The sequence below is a fragment of the Manis javanica genome, chromosome 7, assembly GCF_040802235.1.
Source record: "Manis javanica isolate MJ-LG chromosome 7, MJ_LKY, whole genome shotgun sequence".
Lineage (NCBI taxonomy): Eukaryota > Metazoa > Chordata > Mammalia > Pholidota > Manidae > Manis > Manis javanica.
The window spans coordinates 41004066-41031447 of NC_133162.1; the positions used below are offsets into that span (position 1 = coordinate 41004066).

At 35.2% G+C, this 27382-nt stretch overlaps 1 protein-coding gene across 3 annotated transcripts in view; it reads right to left on the reverse strand.

The window, feature by feature from the left end:
* Positions 1–214: 214 nt before the first annotated feature.
* Positions 215–27382, reverse strand: part of SAMD8 (sterile alpha motif domain containing 8) — a 43374-nt gene continuing 16206 nt past the window's right edge. For all 3 annotated transcript variants that reach the window (XM_073240794.1, XM_017654050.3, XM_017654052.3), the window contains 5 exons: positions 19816–20408; positions 12132–12227; positions 10566–10683; positions 4885–5035; positions 215–4710 (listed from right to left, as the gene is read on the reverse strand). In XM_073240794.1, coding sequence (XP_073096895.1) covers positions 4406–4710; positions 4885–5035; positions 10566–10683; positions 12132–12227; positions 19816–20408 — 1263 coding nt within the window. In that variant the 3' untranslated portion in view covers positions 215–4405. The remainder of the gene's footprint in view (positions 4711–4884; positions 5036–10565; positions 10684–12131; positions 12228–19815; positions 20409–27382) is intronic.

Below are 27382 nucleotides of genomic sequence, written 5' to 3' on the forward strand. Positions count from 1 at the left end.
GAAGGTAACTTTCCTTTCCTAGTTACAAAAAAGGAAGGAGAAAGGGCAAATGGCTTAATTAATAGACAACTAAGAATTAATAAATGCCAGGGACTAGATACTACATTAAGATTTAAAGTTGCAGGGCCCAATCATTTGCAAAAATAAAAATTCACTGTATAAATAGATCAACTCCATTAGTAATAGAAAGACATTTAAATAAAAGACTACAATCCAACTTTTAAACGTTTTATTTTTAGTGTTTTTTAAACATTTTAATACAACAAAGATATAAAATAATATATATTAGTTAAATCTGGATTTAAGTTAGAATCACGATATTTACTTATATACAATACTGTGCTTCAAGGTATGTCTACCACAGGAACTTTCACATCTTCAAGTAATACTAGTTTCTCTGTGGATGGGGTGACATTTAGGTAGAATTCTTAAAACATGCTCACTTTAGTCCAAGCTAATTTTGCTTCCCCCATTAAGTACCAGTTTCTACTTCCTTTGTTCCCTCTCAGAAATACTTCAGTTGTCTTAACAACCCAAAGGTTCTGAAAAAAAAAATTATTAAAATTAAGCATTCTTAAGATGACATTATTGGCAACTGCCTGGCTAGGTTCAGACAATCCAATAGTTCAGATCAAAATAACCCTAGAATAACAATGAAATTAACATAATATTCCTTCTCCAACATTAGGCACAGAGCTTCCTTATATATGCTTAAACATGAAGTACACTGAATAAAAAGTCCTTTGGGTAATTTAGGGTAGAACATATTCTAAAAACCAATTTACTGGTACCTGAATAATGGCTTATACATTTCACAAATTTTTTATTCAATTTGATGCAAAGTTATAGGCCACATTTTAGATAATTGAAACTAGGGCATTTTCTGAAGGTGAGGGGTAGGTGAGAGGGGGACCAAAACCTACTTCCATAGTAATCTTAGTCATTCCAAGCCACTCAAAAGGAGTGAGGAAAAAAATCCCTCAAGCTCTTTCCTTTTGCAATGGTCACCTGAAGCAGCCTGACGTTTGATGTTACTAACAGTAACATCAAGTTACTACAGTAACACCAAGTAAAGATGACATTAAAACGGATGTGCTTTGTTGGCTTTGAAAACTATTTAAATGAAACCAATACTATTTAAGAAAGCAATCGGACTATTCTAAAAGAGAACTTTCTTGTCTCAACTGCCTGAACCCTTAAAGAGCTGACAAATGACTATTACTATAGTTACTTTTAGTTAGGGATAACTTAAGTCTACAAAAAGACTATCGAATAATTAACTTTATTAGATCAGGAAGTTTAAAACAAGAATATGGTTAATGTTGTCAAGCATTTTGGAACAAGAATCCTTAAAAAATATTTACTATGAAACCAATGGTGAAATTGCCTTTTGCTGAACATAGCCAAAGCAGATTATGAATTATGAATATGACTTTGAATACACAAATAACACTTTTAAAAAAAGACGTCACTATCAGCAGGTCTCTCAGTCAATGGGTCTTTTGTTCTGAACAGTCCACACTTAACTGACTGGTTCTAAGGCTAAGCTTATTGCTCTCTGACTTAAAAGGATGCTAACAAACCCAGCATATGGAAGCTGTGTTTTATCCTAGAAATTCTGGCTAGAGAAAACTGTGGAGAACACAGTTGTGTTGACAATTCTGTAGCATAGTCAAAAAAGTTTTCTCCAAAAATATTTGGTGAAACAACAAACTTGCCTTCTTCAATATCTCCTACTCCCTAAGAGAGAGAGAGAAAGAGAGACTGAGGAGAGAGAGAGACAGAGACAGAGAGAGAGGGAGGGAGAGAAAAAGGCAATGCTACCCTCAGGAAAATAAAAAATGTATGGAGGACTTTGAATATAACCTCCAGTTTGTATTGCCAAAGCAAAAACCTTCTTGGTTCCTTTATACTGACGTCTCAGTATTTAATGATGTAAGCCTCTCACAAGTGTGCAATTGCAGACAAGGTTAAAAAATATGTAGACCTAAAACATGTAGCTTCTCTAACTAGCCACATTCACACCCTAAATGTAAATACTACCTTTTGTATGATTTAGATGTTAACAAGAAAAGAAAATACAAAGACAGAATCTGGAAATTTCTGAACAAAACAAAAAGCAACTAAAATATAGGTTTCATATTAAAAAAACAAATGGAGAAGAATTTGTGTCAAAGTTTTCCAAAAAGAGACTTGGAATGAGAGATGCCCTCTCAAAAAAAAAAAAAAAAGAGACTTGGAGATGATTAATTTATGTAAACACTGTCTGTAGTAGTTATAACAATAAATTATAAATCTAGCTTACTTTTTCCTCACAACAGACATTATAAATGCAAGGTTGAAAAGTTATTTTATAATCCTCATTGTAGTCTGCTGTTAAGCATTTGCAATGTCATTAGCCCTGTAAAGTTAGCTGCAGTATTTTTTTTCTGTTTTGTTCTAGAATAGAATCCATATGAAGGAAAGAAGATGGATGTTTGGAAATTTACCATTAAGTAGCCATTTAACATTCTTGAATTCATGCTGCCACAGATTGCTTTCCAACATTTTTCCAAAAGCCAACATCAATCCTTCCCTAGATAAATTCCGTACTGTTCTGACATTCAGAAAAAATGGCAGTTATACATCTTTCTATCTCAATGGTTAAAACAACTCTAACTGGCATAGGAAACATCCTTCATTCTTCATAATTATGCAATTTTCTTAGATGAATGTTGGCATTTTTGTCCTAGTATGCAACAGAATCAACAATTCATGATATTATAACATTCTGAAGTATGAGACTTACAGCATAATAAAACGTGAATTGCCTTGTGCATTTCTCAAGTGAGAAATAAAAATAATGTTCAGAGCAGACCCAAATTGCGGGTATTCAGCACTGGCTGAAACTTGTTTGTATAATATTCCTTTCCTGCCCAATCCTTTCAGGCTCTTCTGTAGCCTATAGAGGAGGGGGAGGAATATGACTCAAAGTGCAAAAATAAAATATTTCACCCATATAAGGAGCAGGCTTTTGCTACGTGGCCTAATTTTAGACCTCAATTATGCCAGCACCTTTTCTAATCCCTTATGTTAAAGTGGAATGTAATAACTATACAATTAATATTCCAAGTGGCTAAGCTCAATCAATTGGGGTTCAAATTCCAATTCCATAACCATCCTACTGTGAAAACTACTATACAAAATCATTAAAAGTAAAGTGTCAAATGTTATCACAGAGGTCAAATTATTTAAGGCACTACATTTCTAGTGTTGTGAACAGCAACTAAGTCATATCACTTTATGGTGGCCAAATTAAGACTAAATAGAAAGAATATATGTACACAATTGTCCTTAAAAATAAAAACCAAAACCTTTTCATATCCAAATATGTCTGAGACTGCTTACTTTTGATGGCCAAAAATTAGAAGTTAAAAAAACCCAAAAAGTTATATTATGCCTGCAACCAGTTATAAATTTTTCAGAAAGAGAAACAGCATTTTTTGCATGCATACCTCCCTACTTAAGGACATAAGAATTTTACCTAACACCTGGTAAAATACTCCACTGTTTTGCTCATTTAATAACATCCTTAAAAGCATAAAACTGGACTGTCATCTAACAAGTATAGCAAAAAGTTACTCTAGATACCTATATCACTAAAATTAAGCCAATTTTACTGGTGTGGATTTGGCCATTTTCCCCTCAGGAATACTTGCTGAAGGTCATACTGAGCCCTCAGAACAAACTCAGACCTGCATCATCTGTTGGATCTTTGGCGAAAACTGCCAGCACTCTATTTATATTTTGTCACCTCATGTATGGCCCCTTTCATTCTCTTCTTGTTTCGGACATCCCAGTATGTTTAGTACACTTTTATCAAAGATGGTAGAAAGCAAAAATCATTTGTTAGTAAAATGGATCACTTTTTGGAGTTGCATTTTTTAAAAGGACACAGATTAGTACCTTGGGATATAATATTCCAAGAGCAAGTACTGCTCACTTGGTAGGGGTTTTCAAACCCATTGAAGATCATAAGGAGCTTCAAAAATGTTTCTTGACTAGGGTCCTACTGAGGAAAAAAAAACTTTCAACCAGTGAATTAAGCTGATTGCTTCAGTTCAATAAGCAAATACTTAACAGGTAAGGGTAACAGCCTAACTTCAATCACCACATTAAGTCTGTCTAAAGACAAGGAACAGAAAACATTTATTTAAGCTTCCTATTCAAATAGATATGTAAGGACTCTTGATTGTTCTTTCTTGCTTTCTACAATCAGAGCCTTGCTCAGAACAGGGAACTATACTTTTTCAACACGTAAGTAAAAAAGCAAGGCATTCAGGAACAACCTGGGGGAAGAAAGCAAAGTTATTCACTTTCAACAATTACTGTATATTAAGTCATGAACCCATTACAAAGATAGTCTTCATCCAATTAGTCTTTTCATTATTGCTGGTTTTGAAAACGGCCAACAATATTCATTAGGTACTGTACCGTTAACATTGCATTCAAAAAAAGAAAACATGGGAAACCAAATTCTTGCTCTTCTACTCTGCTGATAAGCTCTGGTATTGGCTAGAGTATGGTAGTACAAAAAGAGTCTTGTTGTGATATAAAAGGCAATAAACACATCAATGGAATAATGTTCATGGGCAGCCAAAATGAAGAAGATTCCAAAGAGGTTGAGAACCCAGGATAAAGTATGCAAGAAATTCCAGCTTCTTGGTGTATCTAGGAAAAGGACAGAAAGATCATTTTAAAACCATATTCCTTCTGATCTTTCTAAGTCACATGTTTCTTAGGTCAATCTGTTCCTCTCATTCTTCATAGAACCTGATACCCTTCCCACAGCCTCCTCTGCAGCCAGTCACCTAACATGCATAGGAGCACTGAAGAGATACTTACATTCAGTGACAAAGAAATTCAGCATAGTTAAGACGACTGTGTGACCACTGAACATGTAATCTCCACAGGTGTGAACACCAGTTAGGGTCATACCAAAGCCACTCCAAATGGCAAAGGCCCGGTGCAGTTTTTCCCATACACTGCCATATATCTATAAAGAAAGCTATGAATTAGTGCTTCAAATACTTATGGAGATGCAGGATTCCAAATATCCACTCCCACTGAAATTCAAATGCTGAATGACTTAGAAATAAGATCTAAACAAAAGCAACCAGACTCACAGTCTAATTAATTCTAGACATCAAGAATGGGTGGTCACCATTAATGGTACTAATGGGTACAGGGTTTCTTTTGAGATGATGGAAATGTTCTGGAATTAGTGGCGATGGTCGCACAATTCCATGGATATACTGAAAACCAATGAACGGTACAATTTAAAAGGGTGAGTTTTATGATATGTAAGTTATATCTAAATAATGCTATTATTTTAAAAACCAATAGTAATACATAAATTGAAAATGCAAGCTGAAAAGCAGCATGTACAACGAAATACATACATATATTTCCATGTGTATACATACACAAAAATATATAAACATACATATATTTATGCACAGAAAAAATACATCAAATGTTAACAGCAATATTTCTAGGCATAGAGGCAATTGTTTTTTTGTGATTTTTTTTTTACCCTTTTTCTAAAATCAATACAAATCACTTTTGCAATGATAATTAAAATGTTACTTTTTTTTTTAAAGAGGGCGGGGAGGTACATCCAGCAGAGTCAAAAGCAGTAAGGAAGTCAGAGGTCATGGATGCCCCAAAGTCCCTTGCTTGGTAAGGTGGAAGTACTCTTTTCAACCCTGGTACTTCTTGAGCGGCCCCCATAAACAATTTAATCTCACAGACTCCCAGGGGCACATGGAGAAGACAAAGGAAAGGGCTTGTCTGTGGCACAATACATACTTTTTATCTGTAAACTGGAATCAAAGTATAATGAACCTATAATAAACCTATAATGAAAAGAATGATTTTCTTTTTAAAATCTGAAGAATAAAAGGATCCTCACTTTCCTCTACTCCCCAGAAGTACTTTATAGAGTCTCATAGTTCCTAAAAATAAACAGAATTACTTTATTTTAAGATGACTTTTTCTTTAAACTTTTTGACCAATAGCATAGGACAGCAGACTAGTACCTAAGATATGTATAAAATCATATCTGGGTTCAAATCTCTGTTCTGCCACTACTATGAAACAAACCTTGAGCAAATTCTCTAGGCTTCAATTTCCTTATCTGTGAAATGGGGATAATAATACAAAAGATTCAATAAGACAATGACTGTAGAGGGCTTAGCATGGCACAAAGAAAGAGTTCAATAAACCAAAGTTGTTATTACTACTTGACGAGGAATGCATGCTCACTGCAGAGGAGGGGAAAATGAGTATCTAATAAAATTGGAATCATATTGTTTTGTAATCTTTCCATTTAGCAATGTATTGTGAACATCTCTCCCTGTCAGTTTATATATTTCTACACCACTCCTTTTTGTGGCTGCAGAGCAGTTATAGATATTTCATTCATTTATGGTGACCAATCTCCCATTATTAAATATGATATTGTTTCAAATTTTTTGCTGTCATAAAAACACTTTAATGGACACCTCAAAAAAAAGAAAAAAAAAGATGCTCCTCTCTCTGAGGTCACGCACACTTTCTGGGTACGTATCCTTTTAACTTTAAACTCTCTCTTTTCAACCTTTCAGGGCGCACTCCTCTCTCTGAGGTCACCCACACTTTCTAAGTGTGTAACCTTTTCATCTTAAACTTTCTCTCTCCAAACCTTTCAGGGTGACTCTCCTTGCTGAGGTTGCCTGCTGTACTTCTTCTCTCTTTAAGTTACTTTAAATAAAACTTTTACTCTGCTTAAAAAAAGAAAAGAAAAAAAGAATAGGTGGTCAAAACTTAGCTATATGCAGAAATATTCTGGTAATGAAATGAAATTGATATAATAAAAACTTCTCTACTAGGAGTTCCTTTACAATGAAAAGGTCACTATAACATAAAGTATTGCTAAGTTTTTAATCCAGTAACACAGTAGTGTTTGTTTGGTTTTTCTTGCCAATAAGAAATAGGCTATGACAGAGACAATGGCTACAATTCAATATCCATTCACCCCTTCTTCACTAGTAACAGCATCTCAAATGTATTTGAAGCCACAATGAACTCAATCAAAATACTGTATCTTCCAGCCTCCCTTGCAGCTAGCTGTAGCTATATGACAGAATCTATACAAAATGTTAAGTGGAAATATAAAAGATTTCTGGGAAGGTTATTTAGAAAGGAAAGGGACAACAGCTAGGAGGAAGTTTTTTCTACCTTTCCTTCTTCTAGCCTGCAAATCAGACATAACTGAAGCTCCAGCAGCCATCTCTGACCACAAAGGGGCCTTGAGGATCAAGTCAAATGTTAGGAGAGCAGAGACAGAAAAACTGTTAGTTTTTCATGACTCATAGTTACTATACCTACTTCAGACTTATATTATGAGAAAGAATAAACCACTGTTTGTTTATTAGACCATAGCCATCTTAAATTTTCTGTTACTAGCAGCCACACTTAATCCCAACACCACACATAGGTTTAAAAAAGCAATTCATTCTGAAGAAGAATTTGAGCAATGGTCACTGAAAGAAAAAAAAATTTGACACATACTAACAATACAAAAATTTGGTAAAATTTTATGTGCATTTACTAAATATAAGTCATGCAAAAAAGTGCTTCATGTGCTATTGCACTTAACAGTTATTTCCACAACAGTTCTATGAAGTGATTGAATTGTGCAGATGTGCAAACTGGCTTAGAGATGTCACACACCTGGTAACATCCAGGATGTGAAGCCAGAGAGCCCAATTGCAAAGCTCTATGTCTTAAAGATTCGACTATGGCTAATGAACAAAAGAACCTCATTAAATATCACAACTGCTTTATAAATCTCATCTGCTGATTATAAACTACCCAGCTTTCCTTTCTTGCCTCAGTCGAAGGCAGGAGAGGGAGAGGAATTTATCATTAGAGAAAAGGAAAAAGACAGTACTAAAATATACATGGTTTGGTTCTCCTATGACCTCTAATGAGAACAAGGTTAGAGATGTTACTCTCCTGAAAGTGAAAAATCAGGCAGTGAAGAACAGAGACAGCTAAGAAAATGTGTCAGCCAAGGACAGGAAAACGTGATGCCAGTCAAAAGAAAGCAATTATTGCTAAATTAGTCAAGCCTCCCTATCCTTTCCAATCTTAAATGTCCCAAATATTCTTCTAGAAAAATAAAAACTGAAACACAACACAGAAGAATGAATAAGATGTTTTGATGAGACAAGGTACAGAAATTTCCTTTAAGTATTTCTTTCCTTCAGGTGAGTCCATTGCAAAAATTCAAAAATAGGCATGTTGTTGGTTCTGCCCTGCAACCTCCTACTTCTGGAAATGAGATTTCACGCAATTACTTTATTACAATGAAAATGCCCTATGGAGTTTACTGTAAGGGATTTGACTGCTAGTTACTATCACCTTAACTTTCTATTTTTAACACTGCTGCAAATGCAGGTCAGTAAGTAGGTTATACTATAATTCAAAGCAATTAACAGTATTTAGGGCATATTTGAATAGAAATGCTCACATATAACTAACTGATAATGAAACACGTCATCAGACACAAAAAAAGGGCTGTCCATACTGCAGAAGGATTGTATCTAATTTATTTTTGTAGCACCTATTGCAGCCTTATGTACATATATCCTTCTCTTTAGTGGCTGACCCTCAATTAAATCCCTCAGCTACAATAAATTCTCTTTTTAGCATACATAATAAGCTTACATTTGTCTTTTAAATCTCTTCTAATTAACTAGCATACTATTTGGGCAAAACTGTTCGGGCCCTACTTCACACCATGTACAGAAATAAAGATTTCAATAAAAAACATAAGACCATAGAAGTCTTAGGTATCATTTTTCTAATAAACAAACAGTGGTTTATTCTTTCTCATAAGAGAAGTCTGAAAGTAGGTATAGTAACTATGAGTCATGAAAAACTGACAGTTTTTCTGTCTCTGCATCAGAATGACTGCGACTCAAAAGACTGATAAGAAGTAGTGCTGGCATGGGGATGGGAAAACTGATGTGCATACATTGTTGGTAGCAGCAAAATGGTCATTTGAGCAACATGTATTATAATTTCTTAATGTGCCTGTCCTTTGATTTCATAATTACATTTCCAGGAACTTACTTTGAGGAGATGACTAAATAGGTAAAAAGCATAAATGTATAAGGGTGTTTCCAACAGCATTGCTTATAATAGTAAGATTTGGGAACAACCTAAATGTCCATCATTTGGAGACTGGTAGATCATACAATGAAACACTCTGCAGCTATTAAATAGATGAGGTATAGTTCTATGTATTTCTTCAGAGAAAAGTAAACCAGACTATTAAACAAAACACAAAGAACAATGTCTGCAATCTAATCCTATCTTTTGTTTAAAAAATATCCATATAAACATATTTGAATATGCAAGCATGCTTAAGAACAGTCTATATGACTATATACACAAGTGTTAACAGTATTGTTTGTGGAGTGGGGTGAAAGAAGGAATTATGTGAGCTTTTACTCTTTATGTTTTTATAAAATTTAAAATTTTACAATAAGCTTATAACTTTATAATTAGAAAAAATAATTTCTCTTTAAAAAAAAAAGAAAAGCAGTTTCTACCTTAAAAAATTAAGTATTTATTTTACACTAAATCCTAAATGTCATATTAACCCTTTCCCCTTTCTTACTGTTCACTCTCCTAATATCTGGAGAAAATTTTGTCACCCATCATCTCAGGGCTGTATTTTTAGCTTTTGATCTCTTTTGGCTGGTTAATCTTCCCTTGTTGGCATTTCAGCTATTTATATTACAGAAGAAATGACACTTAATTTTGTTTTACACTTCACAAACACCATTAAAATAACAACTACAGTGTTAATATGTATGTTTGAAAACACATAACTAAAGCATGGAGGCTTAGAAAAGTAAGATAATAAATTCTTTTGTCCAAATTTAATGAGTCACAGCAGCCAATTCTATATATAAAGTACAGGTGACTTTCAGGGTTTTTTAAAATATTTATTTTTTAATGTAATTCACTACTGGGGTTTTTGGTTTCCATCTGCATAATCTCTCCTCTCTCCTCTTTCCATGTAACCAGTAGAGAAGATATGCCTACAATATGCCAAAACAAATTACAAAGTACAAAACAACAAAACCAGTCATGATTTAGTATATCCCAGAAAGAGTAAGGTTTCGAGTAGTGGATAGTATATTTTAAATGAATACTTTTAAAAGGAGTGATAAAGACAGTGAGGGGACCAGAGAGAATTATGTCTCATGAGGAACTAAAGATGCTGAGAATGCTGAGAAAGGGAAAATGATAATTGAAAGAAACTTTTCTTTTCCTACAGCTCCACAGCATAGAACCAGTATCAATGGAGAGAAGTAACAAGAAGGTAGGTCCTGGCTTCAGATTTGTACCAAATTATTTTTAGACGTTTATTACAGATATTGAAAATACTTAAAAGCAAAGTCCTATATGGTGCCATCAACGCACCAAGAACAGGAAGAAGACTGAAAAAGAAGGTAGCTGGCTACCTTTCCGGTGCACTGCAGGTGCTGGCCCGGCACAGACAGGGAGGTCACAAACATGGTAAAGCAGCGAAGCAAGAACACAGTGCCCATCAGACTGCAGAGCCTTCGAAGAAGTATTGACCTGTGAACAGAGTGACCAAAAAGGGAGAAAGATCAGAAGAAAACAAACCAAAAGACACCAGGCAGCAAAACCTTGCTTAAAGAAACAGCAAGTGGTAAAACCACTAGACTCTTTGAAAAGGACAGAAATCTCAAAGTCCATTTAAGGCATTATTGCCCAATAGAACTTTCTGCTATGATGGAAATGTTCTATAACTGCACTGTTGAATAATCTACCTACATGTAGCTCTTAAGCATTTGAAATGTGAATACTACCACTCACCAAGGAACTAAATCTTAATTTTATTTCATATTCATTAAATTTAAAAAGCCACACTTTTAACATTTTAACTTTAAAAGTGCAGGTGATTCTAATGAAAGTGGTACAAGTAACACACTTGGTGAAACACTTTCTTTGACTAAAACTTGCATTTAACTGGCCACTGCTATGCTTTGTTAAACTGATGAAGGTTCCCTATAAACTCTGGCTTGCTTTGAAGAGTGGATAAATTCATATCCACAGGGGACTTGTGAGGCAAAGCTAAACCAGAAAGCAGCAGTGATGCACGCATTTTTAAACCACCTCTGGTTTTAAGCAATTCAGAGTTAAAAATACTGCTGCTGAGTGGGAAAGAATGAAGTGCATGCAGTATGGCCTGAAAGTCAGGCAAGAATAGCAATCATCCTTTCTTTTCACCTTCAAAGCACTGAAATAACTGTTGGTTTGGACCTAAAGCCCATCAGTGCTTACTCCCTAGTGAGGAGAAAGGATAACAGAAATTCAAGAAAATGTCCCTATTCTTCTTTAGTGTCAAAGACAATGAATAGCAGATCCACCAACTTTATACTTTTTAAATTTTTTATTCACTATGCCTTATTAAATCAATTTAAGTGTTCCTCCTCATTAAAATAGGGAAGGAGCCTTCCCTTATACTTCCCTTCTGTTTTTAAAGAACAAAAAGCCTTCCCTTTCTATTTCTTGGTGAAAGTGCCAAAGAAGCACTTTCCCTATTCAGCAATTTCCTATACCATTTCAAGTAAACCATACTGACTGGGTGTGCAAAATAATCTTTTTTTAATGGGCGTCCTCCAAGCAGAGAACAATTTCTTCCATCCAAACAGGTGACCACTCTCCTTGGAGGAGTTTCTATCCTTCTACAGAAAGTGGTATTTCCAATTTGTTTCCAAAGGAAGATAAGTTTAAACTGTCAATGGTTGGCCTATGGCTGAACATTGCTATCTCAGATCTTTCCCCACAAAATAGACACAGAAAGTTAGTCCTGTAGGTACTAGCTCAGGCTTACTCTTGCTGATCAAATCCCAAACATTTGCCTATATTAATAACTATAATGTCACAATGACTAGAGAAGGAAATTAATAAGGAAACTGCAAAAGGAGAAACAAAGTTTGATGACCTTTACAAGAGACAGTCAAAACACTTTCAGTCTTTTAAATGAGTAAGTGAGGTACCTGTGCTTATGAAGGAGGAGGACCAGGAGCCAAATATAACACAGAATCATGCCACACACTTCGGTCATGGCAAAGGCCCATGGGATTCTAGGAACGCTGGAACAGAAAAAAATGGCACTTTGGACTACAAGAAGTCTATGTACCTAAATATCACCCTTTTCAATAAGAAACTCCCTTTACTGGTGACTTTAAAATTGTTTCTATAACTTTTGTCTCTTTTAGGAGATGTTTGGAAAACCTGGGGAAAACCCTGTTTTATAACATACCCAATTTACCAGAACCCCTTTGTTGTCTGTGATTCCAGTCATGGTTCTTTGTATAGAATTAACTAACCCTTCTCTCGCTCCCTATATATATATATAGCATGGTAGGCCTGGATACAGGAGTGCCTACAAAAGACAGTGGGAAAAGGCTCACTTCTTGCATGATGTGCTCATTTCAGGTCCAGGCAATGAAGGCTTGAACTTGACTCCAGTTTTGTTTTGTTTTTTAAGTATATTTGGTTTTGTTTTAGAGGCAGTAAATTGAGTTTTTGTTTTCTTTTACTCTTTTATTTCTCTCTGCCCTCCTTTGTTTTATATTCTTGTTTTCTTCTATCTTTTCCATTGATCTCTCTTTCCTCACTAAATCCACAGCTCCTGTGGTTATCCCACAGTAAAAGACATGTCACATTTCTCAATTCAAAAAGGAGAGAGAGGGAGAGGAAGAGGAGGATGAGGAGAATGAAGGAGGAAGAAGATGGAAATGAAACAGCCCAAATAGGTCATCTGTGGGTGACAAGATTATTGATGTTTTTTTAATTATTTGTACATTTCCACTAAAATTTTTTACGATGGCATGTTAACTTTATAACAAAGGAAATAAAAGTTTTTTTTTTTCAAAAAAAGAAGGCATGAAATCTAAAAGAAAGGTATTAACAATGTACTCCAAATCTTATTCAGAGTAACTAGAGAGTTAATCATCTTCATTCAGGCACTAATCTTTTACCTATTATCTCAGAAGAAACACTCCTCTTACATATTTTTAATATTTCTTCTATAAAAGAGCAGTTCCTCTCCTTTATTCTCTGAACATGCCTGTGGCTTAGCCATAGCTTTCTTGTCCAAACTGCAATTCTCTACTGTTCCCAAAAAGCCCATTTATGCTGGTAACCTTAAAAATAACTGACAGTTTTATTTTTAAGGTTAACATTACATATTTAAAAAGCTTTTATAACAATTATGATTAAAATAAGTTTTTGCCTCACCCCCAATCTAAACCTAATTCTTGCTCCCCAGAAGCAATCACTTTCACTGTTTTATTTGACATTATCTTTTAGTCTCTCTCTCTCTCTCTCTCTCTCTCACACACACACACACACACACACACACACACACACATTCCCATCCTCTCAATATTATTTCACAATTTTGTTTAAAATAATTTTTGTCTTTTACTTAATGTAATTTGTAAATATCATTCATAGCTGAGTCAGTAGAGAACAATTATTAAATCCTTTTCTTGTACAACTTCTTATAATTTTCTGGAACTAATAAATAACTTTTGGTTTGCTGTTTCTTCATCTCTATTCTATCAATTCCAATTTTTTCCCTGAGAGAAATCTCTCCTAGAGCTCTTGTCCCTTTTGTTCCAATTTAGAATGGTCACATTTTCTAGTCCTCCTGCATAGCTACCTTTTGGAACAAAACTTAACCCTCATCCTGGGGATTCTTCTTTTCTATACTGGATTCTTGGTTTCCTGAATCTCATGTCTTCCTCTTTCTCAGTTTACTCCTTAGTTTTGATGGTGCATATCCTCTGGTTGTTTTCTGAGAAATTTAGACTGGAAGATAAACTTGTTAATGTCAGACTTACTGAGGTTTAATTTACAAACAGAAAAATTTACCCTGTACTGGCTGCACAGTTCAATGAGTTTTGACAAACATAGTCATGTAACCACCACCACAACAAAGACACAGAACATTTTCATCATTCCAAAAAGTTCCCTTGTGCCCCTCTTAGTCAATCCCCTCCCTCTCTTCTAGTCCTGGGGCAACCACTGATCTGGTTTCTGTTCATTAAAGGTTTGTCTTTTCCAGCACAGCCTATAAATGGAATCACACACTATTTAATCAAATACTCTTTGTATCTGTTTTTTTTTCCACTCAGCATAATATATTTCAGATTCATCCATGTTATTGTATGTATAATTCTTTATCTACAATTTCTTTATCCATTCACTCGTTGATGGGTATTTGGGGCTATTTTCAGTAGTAGGTTATTACGAATAAAGAGGACACACAGATCTTTGCATGGACATATGGTTTCATTTCTCTTAGCTAATTAATGGCTAAGAATGTAACTGTTGAGTCCTATGTTAAGTGTATGTTTAACTTCTTAAGAAACTACCAAACTGTTTTCAAAGCAGTTTATCATTTTGCATTTCTACCAGCAATGTATAAGAGTATCTGTTATTATCAATTTTTTTTCATTTTTGCAATTCTAGTAGCTGTGGGGTTAGACAGTAAATTTTTTTGAGACTTTCAAATTTAAAAATATCCTTGGGTCTAGCCATATATCTAATTGGTAGTTTGCTTGAGAGCAAATTCTAGGTTAAACATTATTTTCTCTCAGAATATTAAAGGCATTGTTCATTGTCTTCTAGCTTCCACTGCTGCTAAGAAGTCAGATGCTACTTGGATTTCCAATCTTTATATGTTACTTGTTTTGTCTCTTAAGAAGCTTTAGGACTGTCTGTCTATACCCTGAAGATTGTGAATTTTCATTTCTTATACAGGATGCTCAGAGGGCCCTTTCAATCTAGAAAGTCATGTCCTTTGGTTCTGGAAAATTTCCTTCTATTATATTTTAAATAACATCTTCTTCATTTTTTCTATGTATTCTTTCTAGACTTGTTCACTATTGGGCCAAATGGATTAGTCATACCTTTCCTCCTATACTTTTCATGTCTGTTCTGTACTCAAGGCAATTTCATAAAATCTATGTTTCAATATCCTGCTGGATTTAAAACTTCTACTTTGATTTTTTATTTCCAAAAAGCTTTTTTCCCTGATTTTCTATTTTTATAGCCTGTTACTATCTCATTGAACACTATATCTCTTATCTGTGAGAATATGTTTTTTGAAGTGTTCTTCTGCTCTCTATTTTGTATTTCCCAGTTTGCTTTTTACTGATTGTACCAGTCTGTTTTCCTCAAATGTTTGGTGATTGTTGACTAGTCATTCATATTTGACACTGAAATAGTAAAAAAAAAAAAAATTGATGCTCTGTGTATAGACTGAGTTTAACAAGTTGTGGCTTTTACTGTAGAGTGACAGAGCTAATAAGGTCTGGCTTATGACATAGGGGTGGGTATCTCTCTTACCACAGAATCTTCAAGTCCTTTTCCCTTGTATAGGTTTTCCAAGGAGAGGAATCCACTCTCCTGCTTGGAGGATTGGGGGTGTGTGGGAGTGGGGATGGGAAGTAAGTTGGGCTACTTCAGGAAGACAGCTGGAAGTCTCAGTGATGAGTATGTGGATTGACAGTTTATCATCTTGAAAACATACACATTTGCTCTCATCTGAGCATGGAGTCCCCAAGTCCAGAGTCTCTCACATTCTATATTCTCTACTCTGGAGAATATACTATTTATCTTCTCTTGGAGTACTGCAAGTCTGAAAGATTCCTACACTGATTTCCAACCAATTCTCCCACATTTAACTCCGATCTGTACCTGGTCTTGAGGATGCATGGTGCTTTGTGTGTTGACAATTTTTCTGGTGCTCTGCGGTACAAATAAACTCACCTCTTGGGCACTGCTAGTCTCCACTCCAAATCTCACAATAGCCACTCATCTTTCTGCTTTCCAAATTTTCATTATTATCATTGTTTTTGCCTTCGTGGGATTATAGGGTCTCCCCTCCTTTTTACTGCCATTTTAGTGGAGTGCTGTGAGGGAGCTGTCAAATATGCATTCGGTATCTCATATTTATTTTGATGCAAAGCTTTCTAAAATGCATTACACATGTATGCGCTTTTTCTGGAACTTTCTTTGATAATTTAGAGTCATCACTGTGAACATTGATTATTATACTAAACATGGTAGTGACCTCTGGGACTACTGAGAAATAAAAGGCAGTTAAGCCCCAGATTGATGTGGTTTTTCCATTATTTATGTTTGCATTTTATAGTGCTTGTTTCCTCCCTTGCTATTATGGTTATCAGCTATTTCTGACTGTTCTAAGTGGGCCTACCTCTAGAATCCCTATCTCCTTCTGATTTCCTGTTTATTATGTGTTGAAGCTCTTGAAATTGTGTCACATAAGCTTCATAACCAGATTCTGAAACGAAGATCAGTGTGAAAGGGATTAGGAGTTTTCCCAAGGGGAAACCACAGTGTAGTGGGGAAATGAGATCAGGACAGCAAGGAAGTGAGGCAATGGAGAGAGAGCAAGCAAAGCCCTGTGGGGTAACCTTGGCAAGGCAAGGATAAGCCTTGGTGTGCTTAGTTCCATGGGGAATTTGGGAAAACACTATAGGTCCAACCTCAAAGTTGTCCCAATTAGGGCAAAGACAAATGAAATATTTATGCCCCACGTCATCAGTCATTGGTTAAAGGCTGCTGCTAGATGGATGTAAACTTCTAAGCATGTTACATTCTCTTTTCACGCAGGCAACGTTTGTTCCAGCAGCCCAAGAGCAGCTCTCCAACAAAGAGACACATTTGCTAAATGTTGGGAGCATCACTGTTCCAGGAAATGGAAAAGATATCTGAGGGATACAGGAGGGACGCTGATGATGCCGGGGTTCTTTTTTGCAGAGCTGAAGAATGAACTTAGCAAACACTCAAGGTAGGAGAGCCAGTGAGAGGCTTTTACTGAGAGATATGGTGAGAGGACAGAGCTCCTGGCTCATGCCAAGAGGGAACAAAAAAGCCCATAGTGGTGCACTGTCTAGGATTTTTATAGGCAGTTAAGGATTTTTGGGAACAAGATAAAGGCTTAGGGGTGTGGACTTGTTAAGTGGTCCCTTAATATTTAGAATTAACTTAAATTTCCTGCTCTGATTTCTCCCTGGGATATCGGCATCTTGGTCTGGGAGCGTATCAAATAAGGCCGTCTACCCAGCCCCCAAAGTGGGCTGAATTACTGTCTGTTTGCTAAAAAGTTAAGAATCTTACTTCTTAACTTCCTGGATATTAAAAGGCAATCTTATCTCTAAGGTGGAATCCTTCCTGCCCTTTACTATGTTGTTTATGGTTGGGCATGCATGCTAAATTAGTTGCCCAGTTTGCAAATCACTTCACCAGGTCTGACTAGGAAAGACAGCACACATGCCTGGGCCTTTTAGCATGCTAAAGTGAATCTTACACATGGTTACAAATGATTAGCATAATAAAAACATGTGCTATTCTTCTTTATCTGGGGGATATTAACGGATCTCCCTGAAGAATGACTCTAGAGCTTAATGTTTAACACAGAGTTTTGGTAGGGGGTTTCCTTGCATGTAGTTACATTGCTCTGACTGTAAATATCCTGCCTTGCATTTTCCGGAGGCCCTCACCCTACTCTGACTACACCCCACAGTTCCTGTCTCACTGACACCACCTGCTACCATTCTCCTATGAGCAAAGTCTAGATGCTTAAGAGCTTGGAGCTTTGTGGTGGATGGCACTCAGGGAGTTGGACAAAATTTGGTTTCAAATCCTCACTGCAACTGAAAATATGTATCTATACAAAACTGTACATGAATGTTCATAGCATCACTATTAATAGTAGCTAAAAAGTGGACACATTTTAAACATTCATCAACTGATGAATGGATAAACAAAGTCTAGTACACCCATATAATGGAATATTATTCATACAAATATGTATGGCTGTTTTCTCCTCTTATTTGTCCCATCCTTGTGGGCTTACAATTTAAACAAACAAAACCCTCTTTACCCTACTTTTAGTCAGGGTTTGAGAGGGAATAAAATTTGATATGTGTGTCATTCTGCCATCTTAACATGTACATTTTTATTCATTTCTATTTTAAAAAACATACTCTAAGGCACTTCCAGAAGGGCAAAACATTTTATAACAAGCAAGAAAGCACTACAAATTTTAAGTTTTTTTAAAACCACAAATATAAAAACTAATAGTTTTGAGTTTTATTCTGTAGGAGCCAAGATGTGCCACTTTGTCATGTATATTATGTCAGAGCTGAAAACAATACATGCCCAAAAGACTCAGGAAGAAACACTGACCTTTCCCTAACCGCATACACAGCAGGTAGAGGACCTGCTCCAAGAGGAGAGCCATCACCATAGATAACTACATTATAACATGCACTAGGCAGACCAGGAGGACGTGGCAAATTCTGTTAAAATTCCTCTCTATGTCCCACTGTTTCTGTGTGGCCCAGTGAACATTCATTTACCAACATTTACTCTTTCATATTCCTGTGAATTGCTTCCCTTTTCCTTTGAGGTTCCAGACCCTACCCTCTTCTTAGTTCAGGATGACCCATAAACCTCACTGTCACTGAACTGTCTTTGGAATCTCATGTCTATGGATTCCCTGAAAATACATAATTAAACTTTGTGGGTCTTTTCCATTAATCTGCCTGTCAATCTGTTCCTTTAATGAGATGGAAGAAACTCAAAGAGTAGAGGAAAATTCTCCTCCCCACCAGTTTTATTGTTATTTTTCATATGCTTGTACATACCATATTCTTTCTTATGCATTATTTCAAAAAAACACAACAGGATGCAATCAATGTATCAGTTTGTACTATTTGTGATAATTCCAATTTATCTGGTGAAACAGAAGATCTCCCATATTTTTGGAAAACCCTGTTGTGAAATAAAAAAAAGCTGACCACAATACTGGGGACCACCAAAAAGATTTTTAAGGCCTAAGTATTGAAAGTCTCATTAACCCTCAAAATGGCCACCCACCCTTGAAAACTTAAAACTTCCTAACTCTGTAATAACATCTGTTAAAACAACATAAAAAGCGAAACAAAGTATGTATTACCACATCTGTTCTCCTTCACTGTCCTGTCTGGATTCCTGATGGAGGACATAAGATAAGCAACAACATTTCACACTTCCCCTTAAATGCCCTTATGGTGCCAAGATGTGTTATCAACACCAAACTTTCCTTTACCATTGCATACTTTATGTAAATGCAATGTACTCCTTTTGAGATTCCATTGTTCGTGCCTGTCTTCCCAAAGCTATAAAGATCTCTGGATGACTTGGACTCCTTGGAACAGTATTATCCATGGAAATTAAAGTTCCCAGGCTTTAAGTCCTCAGCCAGGCTCAAATAAAACTCCATCTTTATTTCAAACTGACTTGAATTTTGTCAACACTGTTCATCATCAAAAAAAAAAAAAGTTAAATTCCACTTATTACAAACAACATTCCAAGAAACCTTTTAAAAATTTGCAGTGCCCAAGTAGCTATAATATAGTTACAGAAAAATAAATTAAGCAGTGGTCTTTCCCATTCACCTAGGCTTAAGGTCTAATTTTACTCTAAGACAAAAAGTTGATTTCAAAGCACATCTTTATATACTACCAGATAAAGCAAATAGAAAGTATGTATCAACCAAAATGACAATAATAAGCAATATAATTATCATAAATATATTACTATCATTGCTACTATAGCAACCTTCTACAAACCTGGCCAACTAGAAACAAGACTTACCTGTCTAAGAATATATCTGGGAGTGGTGGGTAGGTCTGCATGTCAGGTACTCGCTCGTGGACTATAACCATGATGAAAGATGTGAAACCAAATACTATAAAAACATATATACAACTCAGTATGGTCTTCCAGTACTCTGGGTCCAATCTTCGAACAGAATGTTTGTTTTTACCATTCATGTACTGGCACTGATCAGAATTCAAATCAGTGATGGGTCCATCACAGTCATGTGAAGGCTCTCCATTACAGAGCCACTCTGCACTTTGAAGAGCACTGATGAAAGGGGTCATGGAACCCATGGGGCTGTCACTGTTGTATCCCATCTCTTCTAAAACATCAATGTGTATTTTCTGCAATTTTCGGACTGACAGCATTAACCTTTTAATATCCCCTAAGACTTTGATTTCCAGAGGAGGAGACCGGAGATCATATTCAGTCAATGTCAGCAACGTGATTCCATCAAGTCGGTGCTTATTGCATAAAATGTCCACATACTCAAAAAAACCTTCATCCTTCAGCCAAACAGCTACATGCCTGGTAGTCCAGCGGCGAATGCAGAGTTGATTAGGACCTGCCATTTCCTCCTCCACTGCCTGTCAATGGAAAACAGGAAAATGAAACAAAAACTTTGATGTCTCCTGACAACTCCTTTGAAGACCAAATACATGTAAACACACCAGAAACTGTAATTTACTGACTCTGCCCTATTTGGTTCCAGAAGAGAGTCAAAGGAACAAAAATTATTTAATAATAAGTGGTTTTCAACAGATTAACATTCTAATAATTTTATGCATATAATCCCAATAGCAGAAGTGACCAATATTTTAATAAAATATTTTATTAATGGCTTTCCCACACCATAGTAGCCATAACTTAATTAGAAAAAGCCTACTGTTGAGAACAATTGAGAAAAAGCCCATTTTAATATTTCTCATAAAATATTATGAGATTTGTCATATGTAAAAATAAGTCAAATTTTTGAAACCTTCATGTTTATGGAGTATCTCCCCCTCTTCCAAAAAGGAAAAAAAAAGGCCACAAAAGCATATAGATAACTAACTTCAGGAAAACCCTTAGATTAAGCACATTTCTATCTACTATACAAATAATGGTTTCTGTAACAGATATAATAAAGCCTTTAAACTAGATACAAATATCTTAATAGTTCAGTTCTCTATATCTAGAATATTCCACTATAGATGTAAGAAGGAACTAAGAATTTCCTTCAACTATCATTGAGATTTTAATGATAAAAATTTTTAAAGAAAATTGTCATTTCAATGTGCCCATAAATTTGAGGACCCAAACTCTATACTGCAATTATGAAAGGTAATCACGTACTATTTCAAAAAATACTAATAATTTTACTACTTTGATTCCACACAGCTCTGTTCAGGTTCTTTTTTGATTTTCATAAAAAACTGATTTCTCTAAAGTACTTTTTTTAACTACTAAAGCCTGTGGTTTTCTGACATTTTCCAGATATTTAAAGACCCTATTTCCTCCTGAGATGGTTTTTTAAAAACAACAGTAGGCAAACTTTGAACCTTGACAATAAAAAAGAATAAAGAATGATACCAAAATCATCCATGAGCCCACTACCCAGCTTGATAAAAATATCAAAACAGTTTCAATACAAATGTCCTGTTTCTTAATCTGGGTATTAGTTACACAGGTATGTTCACTTTGTGAAAATTCACCAGGCTGCACTCTTATGATCTATACTTTACATATGTTAAACCATATTTTTAAACTTTGCTTTGAAAAACAAAGCAAAACACTAATGCAAGTGAATGTCTGTCCCTGATAGCATCCTCCTCCCTCTCCTTCCAGATGTAATAATTTCTGATTTTATTATTTATCATTTCCTTATAACAGGTATTTTTTGTCTATGAAAAACCTTCTATGTTTCCATATGCAGAGGAAAGTAAAAAGTTGCTACTGCTGCGCATTCTTCCCCTATCCATGCAAATTCTTCTATGCATACCTAGAATCACTTGAAAAAGACAACCACTTAACTACATGAGCACCACTTACACCTTCAAAAATATTCACAAACAAGAAATACACTCATTAAATATTTATTTCTTAATTACTAAAAAGCAATTCTAATTTTTGGAAGTCATGTCACATTTGTTTCCAAGCAGAGCTTTTAATATTATCAATCCACAACAGCTTTTCAGTCTTAGAAAATTAACAGCATATCCATTTATAAGGAATGTGTATGTTTTAAAAGGCTAATTCTTACATATTGTAGAGTTACAAAAAATCTTAACTCTTCTTTTCAGCTATAGTATATACCACTGGTATCTCAAAGGCCAAGAAATTATGATTTACTCCCTTAGGACATGGAATTTATACACAGATGTGTATCATTTTATATCACTTATTACATATAAAAAATTCCACTAAAATATGATTTTGCAATGTTTTAGTTCATATACATAGCCAGATAGTTTCATCCTACCCACTACATACTTCTCTTTTCTCCAAGGTATGCTCTGAATAAATTACTTCATCCTTGAATATCCAACAAGCACATGCTACAAACTCTGCAGCAGTTATGATGAAGCAAACTTAAGAATCTCACGTCATATAAAACAAGACCAGATTTCTTCTGTAATTTTATTTCTATTCTGCTACATTTCTCTTTTCTCTAACAGCTTACCACCAACGGGTTCCAAGTCACTCCCATCCTTGTAGCATTATTCTTCACTACAGCTTTGTCTCATACACTGCTCAAAGTGATCTGATCTTTCATGAATTTCTTTTCTTACCTTATACCATCAGTTCTTCAGACCCTCAACTGGGCTAACAAACAGGTTTTGATGCTGATATTTCAGCTGCTAGAAAATATGAGTTATCATAAACGAAGCCTCCTGGAAGTCTCTGAGTCTACTCTGACAATGCCCTAAAAACATGACACATTCCATTGCTGTGCTTCATCAGGTCAGGGCATGCTGTTTAACTGTATACTATTACATACAGTTAGAGGTCCATATTTACTAACACTGTGAAAACACCCATTAAAGAGGTAAATGGAAAGATGTAAAATTGCTTTAAAAATATTAAAAATGTCATGTTGTGACGTAGGACCTATAGGGAACAGGAGACTTTGAACAAAGACTATGACAGGTATAGGTTTCATACAACTCCACAAAATGAAGAAATTAGGTTCGCAAATGTTTAAACAAACTTTTAGCTTTAACCAATAATTAATATGAATCAATTATCAGTTAAAAGGGACTTCTGCTTCTGAACAAAATGTAATAAGAGGGACCAGATTTACCCTCCCCATTGAAAAAAGCCAAACAATAGACAAAATACATGGGGAAAAAAACAATTTCAAGACATTGGGCATTAGACAAAAAAAGCAGTTCCCCGAAAAGAAGGAAATAAGGTAAGCCCTGCTGCCCCAGATTAATGCCTTGAGAATTTCCCGGCCAAGACTACACCAGGACAGAAATGGGGTGAGGCCTGGAAGGCTTGCTGAATTGAAGACATGGAGCTGAGAGACTAAGGAGATTGTGGCTAGTGTTTATGTGTTTATGGGATGAAATACTGGACAGAAGAAGGATGCACAGACACAGAACTTGTTATAGTTACAGACTGAATGTTTGTGGTTCCCCCCACCCACACACAATTCATATGTTGAAATTCTAACCCCACCAGTTGGGATGGTATTAGGAGATGATTAGGTCTTGAGGGGCAGCAAGACCTCATGCATGGGATTAATGCCCTTATAAGAGATACTCCAGGGAGTTCTTTTACCCCTTCCAACTTTGTGAAGACAGAGCTGGAAGACAACTATATATAAACCATGAAGTGGGCCCTCACCAGACACTAAATGTGCTAGCACTTTGACCTTGGACTCTTCAGCCTCCAGAACTGTGAGAAATAAATATGTGTTGTTTAAGCCTCCCAGTCTGTGGTAGTTTTGTTACAGCAGCCCAAATGGACTAAGACAGAACTCCAGTGATCTGCAGAGGGTCTCCCTTGAATATGCAGCTGAATGCTTATCAGTGCATTTATATATGAGGAAACCAAACAAGACGAAAAAATAACCACCCAGAAAGATTAGAGGGAACAGTACCCAGTACTTGCACAAGACCAAAAAAAGTACCTAACCAAACAGTCAGACTGAAAAAAAAAATCTCACAATTCATGAAGAATTGGGTAGATCTTGCCATATCAGTAAGGCAACATTAACCCTAAAGTAGTAGCTTTCAAGTAGAGGCAATTTCCTCCTCACCCCCAAAACTGGCAATTTCTGGAGACATTTTTGATTATCACAGCTAGAGAGGGTCATCTAAAGAGCAGAAGCTAAGGATGCTGTTAAGTACTCTACAGTGCATAGGACAACCCCTCAAACAAAGAATTATCTGACCCCATTGTCATAGACCTGATACTGAGAAACCCTGCCCTGGACAAAATATGTCTCTGGTCTAGCCAAATAAATCTTTAAAACAAGACCCAAAAGGGTCTAATTGTTTTCAAGTAATTTAACTACATCCCACAACAAAGCTCAAGAATATTAACAGGAATTCAAAATACTCAGTACTCAAGAGGCAAAATTCACAATGGCTGGCATCCAATCAAAGATTACCAAGCATGCAAACAAGTAGGAAAATTCCAATAGTCATTCCTGATAAAAACTCTCAGCACACCAGGAATAGAGAGAAACTTCATCAACTTTGATAAAGGGCATCTTTTAAAAACCTTTTAAAGAGGTAAATGGAAAGATGTAAAATTGCTTTAAAAATATTAAAAATGTCATGTTGTGACGTAGGACCTATAGGGAACAGGAGACTTTGAACAAAGACTATGACAGGTATAGGTTTCATACAACTCCACAAAATGAAGAAATTAGGTTTAATGATGAAAGACTAAATGCTTTTCTCTACATCAGGAGCAAGGCAAGATGATATACTCTCACCATTTCTATAAAATACCGGATGTTCTGGCTGATAGAGTAAGGTGACAAAGAAGAAATAAGGGGTATAGAGATTAAAAAGGAAGAAATAAAACAGTATTTGCAGACAATATGATCATTTATATATCAAATCCAATGTAATCTACACATACACAAAGATATTTGAACTACTAAGTTTGTTGTGCAAAAAAGCTAGATAAAAGATCAATACACAAAAATAAATTGTATTTCTATATACTAGCAAGAAATAAAAGTTGAAATTTATAAAATACCATTTATAATAGCATTGGAAAATATGGAATACTCAAGGATATATCTGACCAAATATGGGAAAGACTTGTACACTAAAAACTATAAAGCACACCTAAGAGAAATGAAAAAATCTAGATAGTGACAGAAGAATCAATACTGTTAAGATGTAAATTCTTATCAAAGTTGAATCTATAGATTCAATGCAATTCCAATAAAAAATCCCAGCTTTTTTGTAAATATTGGTAAATTTATTTCAAAAGTTCATATGGAAATGCAAAAGACCCAGAGTAATCAAAACAACTTTGAAAAAGAAAGAAAGTAAACAGCTGATTTCAAGACTTATCTTAAAGTTATTTTATCATATAGTTTTTGTTTTCTACTGCTGTGTAACCAATTACCATAACTTTAGTGGCCACCCAAGAATTACTCTTATTCTGAAAACCAGCAGCTTCTTCTATATTGAATCCCCCTTGTGCTTGGAATATCTTTCTCCAGGAAAAGCCCAGTCCTTTTAGGCTTGCCTGATTCGGTCAGGTCCACTGAAGATAAATTTCCTTTCTTAGTCAACTGTGCCATAAAACAGAGTGATAGTGCACCATATTTACAGGTCCCACCCATTATACAAAGGTCATTTTAGAATATCACATGACCTAATCAAGACAAAATGGTAATGGTAAAGATAAACCAATGGAAGAGTACACAATCCAGAAATAGACCTACATATATACAGATATCTGATTTTCTACAAATGTACAAATGCAATTCAGTAGATAAAAAAGTCTTTTCATCAAATGGCACTGGAACAAATGGATATCTGTGTGTAAAAAACATCAATCCATATCTCCCACAAATAAAAATTAACTCAAAATAGATCATAGTACTAATGTTAAACCTAAAACTAGAAAACTAGAAGAAATCCTAGGAGAAGGTCTTTCTGATCTTAGGATAGATAAAGATTTCTTAGATATGACATGAAAAGCAAAATCCATAAAAGAACAAATTGATAAACTGGACTTCATTTGTCTAGGTAGGGGGCTGAAGGACTTTTATGGTTTTTAGTCTGAAAATTTCTGCATTGTTTGAATTCTTCATAGAAATGTATTTCTACAATAAAGACAAAAATACCTAAGAGCAACACATTCATTGAAGAACATTTTAAATATAATTTTAAAATTACCCCCAGAGAACTATTGCTTGTAATTTATCTCACACACAGAATTTTCTAAAAAGAGAAATCATACCATAGATAATTCTGTATTATTTCACTTGCCATTATTATATGAGTCCTGTTAATTTATTAATTATTTTTTAAAAAAGACATTCCATTGTATGGCTATACAGTATTTTACCTATCTCCCATTGTTCATAATTCTATTACTATTACAAATAGTACTGCAGTGCCCTAGGGTACATTTTCGAGAACTGGAATAACTATTATCAGAGAACCTCAAGTGTTACTTAGACACTAACTTCCAGGTATGTCATTAAAGCTTGATCCACATTAAAAAGCACTGCATGCAATGTATAATGTGGAGGGGGTACGGGGCGGGCGCTACAACACAGAGAAGACAAGTAGTGATTTTACAGCATCTTACTATGCTGATAGACAGTGACTGTGAAGGGGTATGTGGGGGGGACCTGGTGAAGGGAGGAGCCTAGTAAACAATGTTCTTCATGTAATTGTAGATTAATGATACCAAAATAAATAAATAAATAAATAAATAAATAAATAAATAAATAAATAAATAAATAAATAAAAAAAAATAGAGGTGCTGTGCCACATCGGGGCTGCAGCCACTGTCTGTCAAAAAAGAAAGCACTGCATGCAGCTTGGTACTTGTCCAAAAATGTTAATTAGTATGTACAACGAAAACATTTCACTTTGAGATAAAAATTAAAAGAAGTTTATTCTGAAATCATGAGCAATTAAGAAATTTCTTAATATCAAAGGTCAATATTGTATTATCAAGGCACTGAAAGAACAGTCTACTCCTGCAGAATCTTACTATCTAAAAGGCATTAGTTAAACTTAGTTCCAAGTCATAGATTAATGGATAAAGAAGCTGATTGTTCTGTACAAAGCGGAACAAATGATATCTTATCTTTTGGGTGGACTCCAGCTAGAAATTTTTGAAAAGTATTTTTAAAAAATGCAATTTTCAGCACATCAACTCTTTTATTTACTAACAAGTTTATTTTTCTCTCCAAATTTAGTCCACTAATTAGAGATTTTGGCAGTCTGAGAGCAAAAGAGCTCAGTATATTTTCTAAAATGTTCTTATCTCCATACTTAACAAAATGAAAAAAGCTTATCATAAAAACAAGAACTTTAAATCTGGTATTTCTTAACAGGAGCACTGCTATTCTTTAATCAGTGAGCCT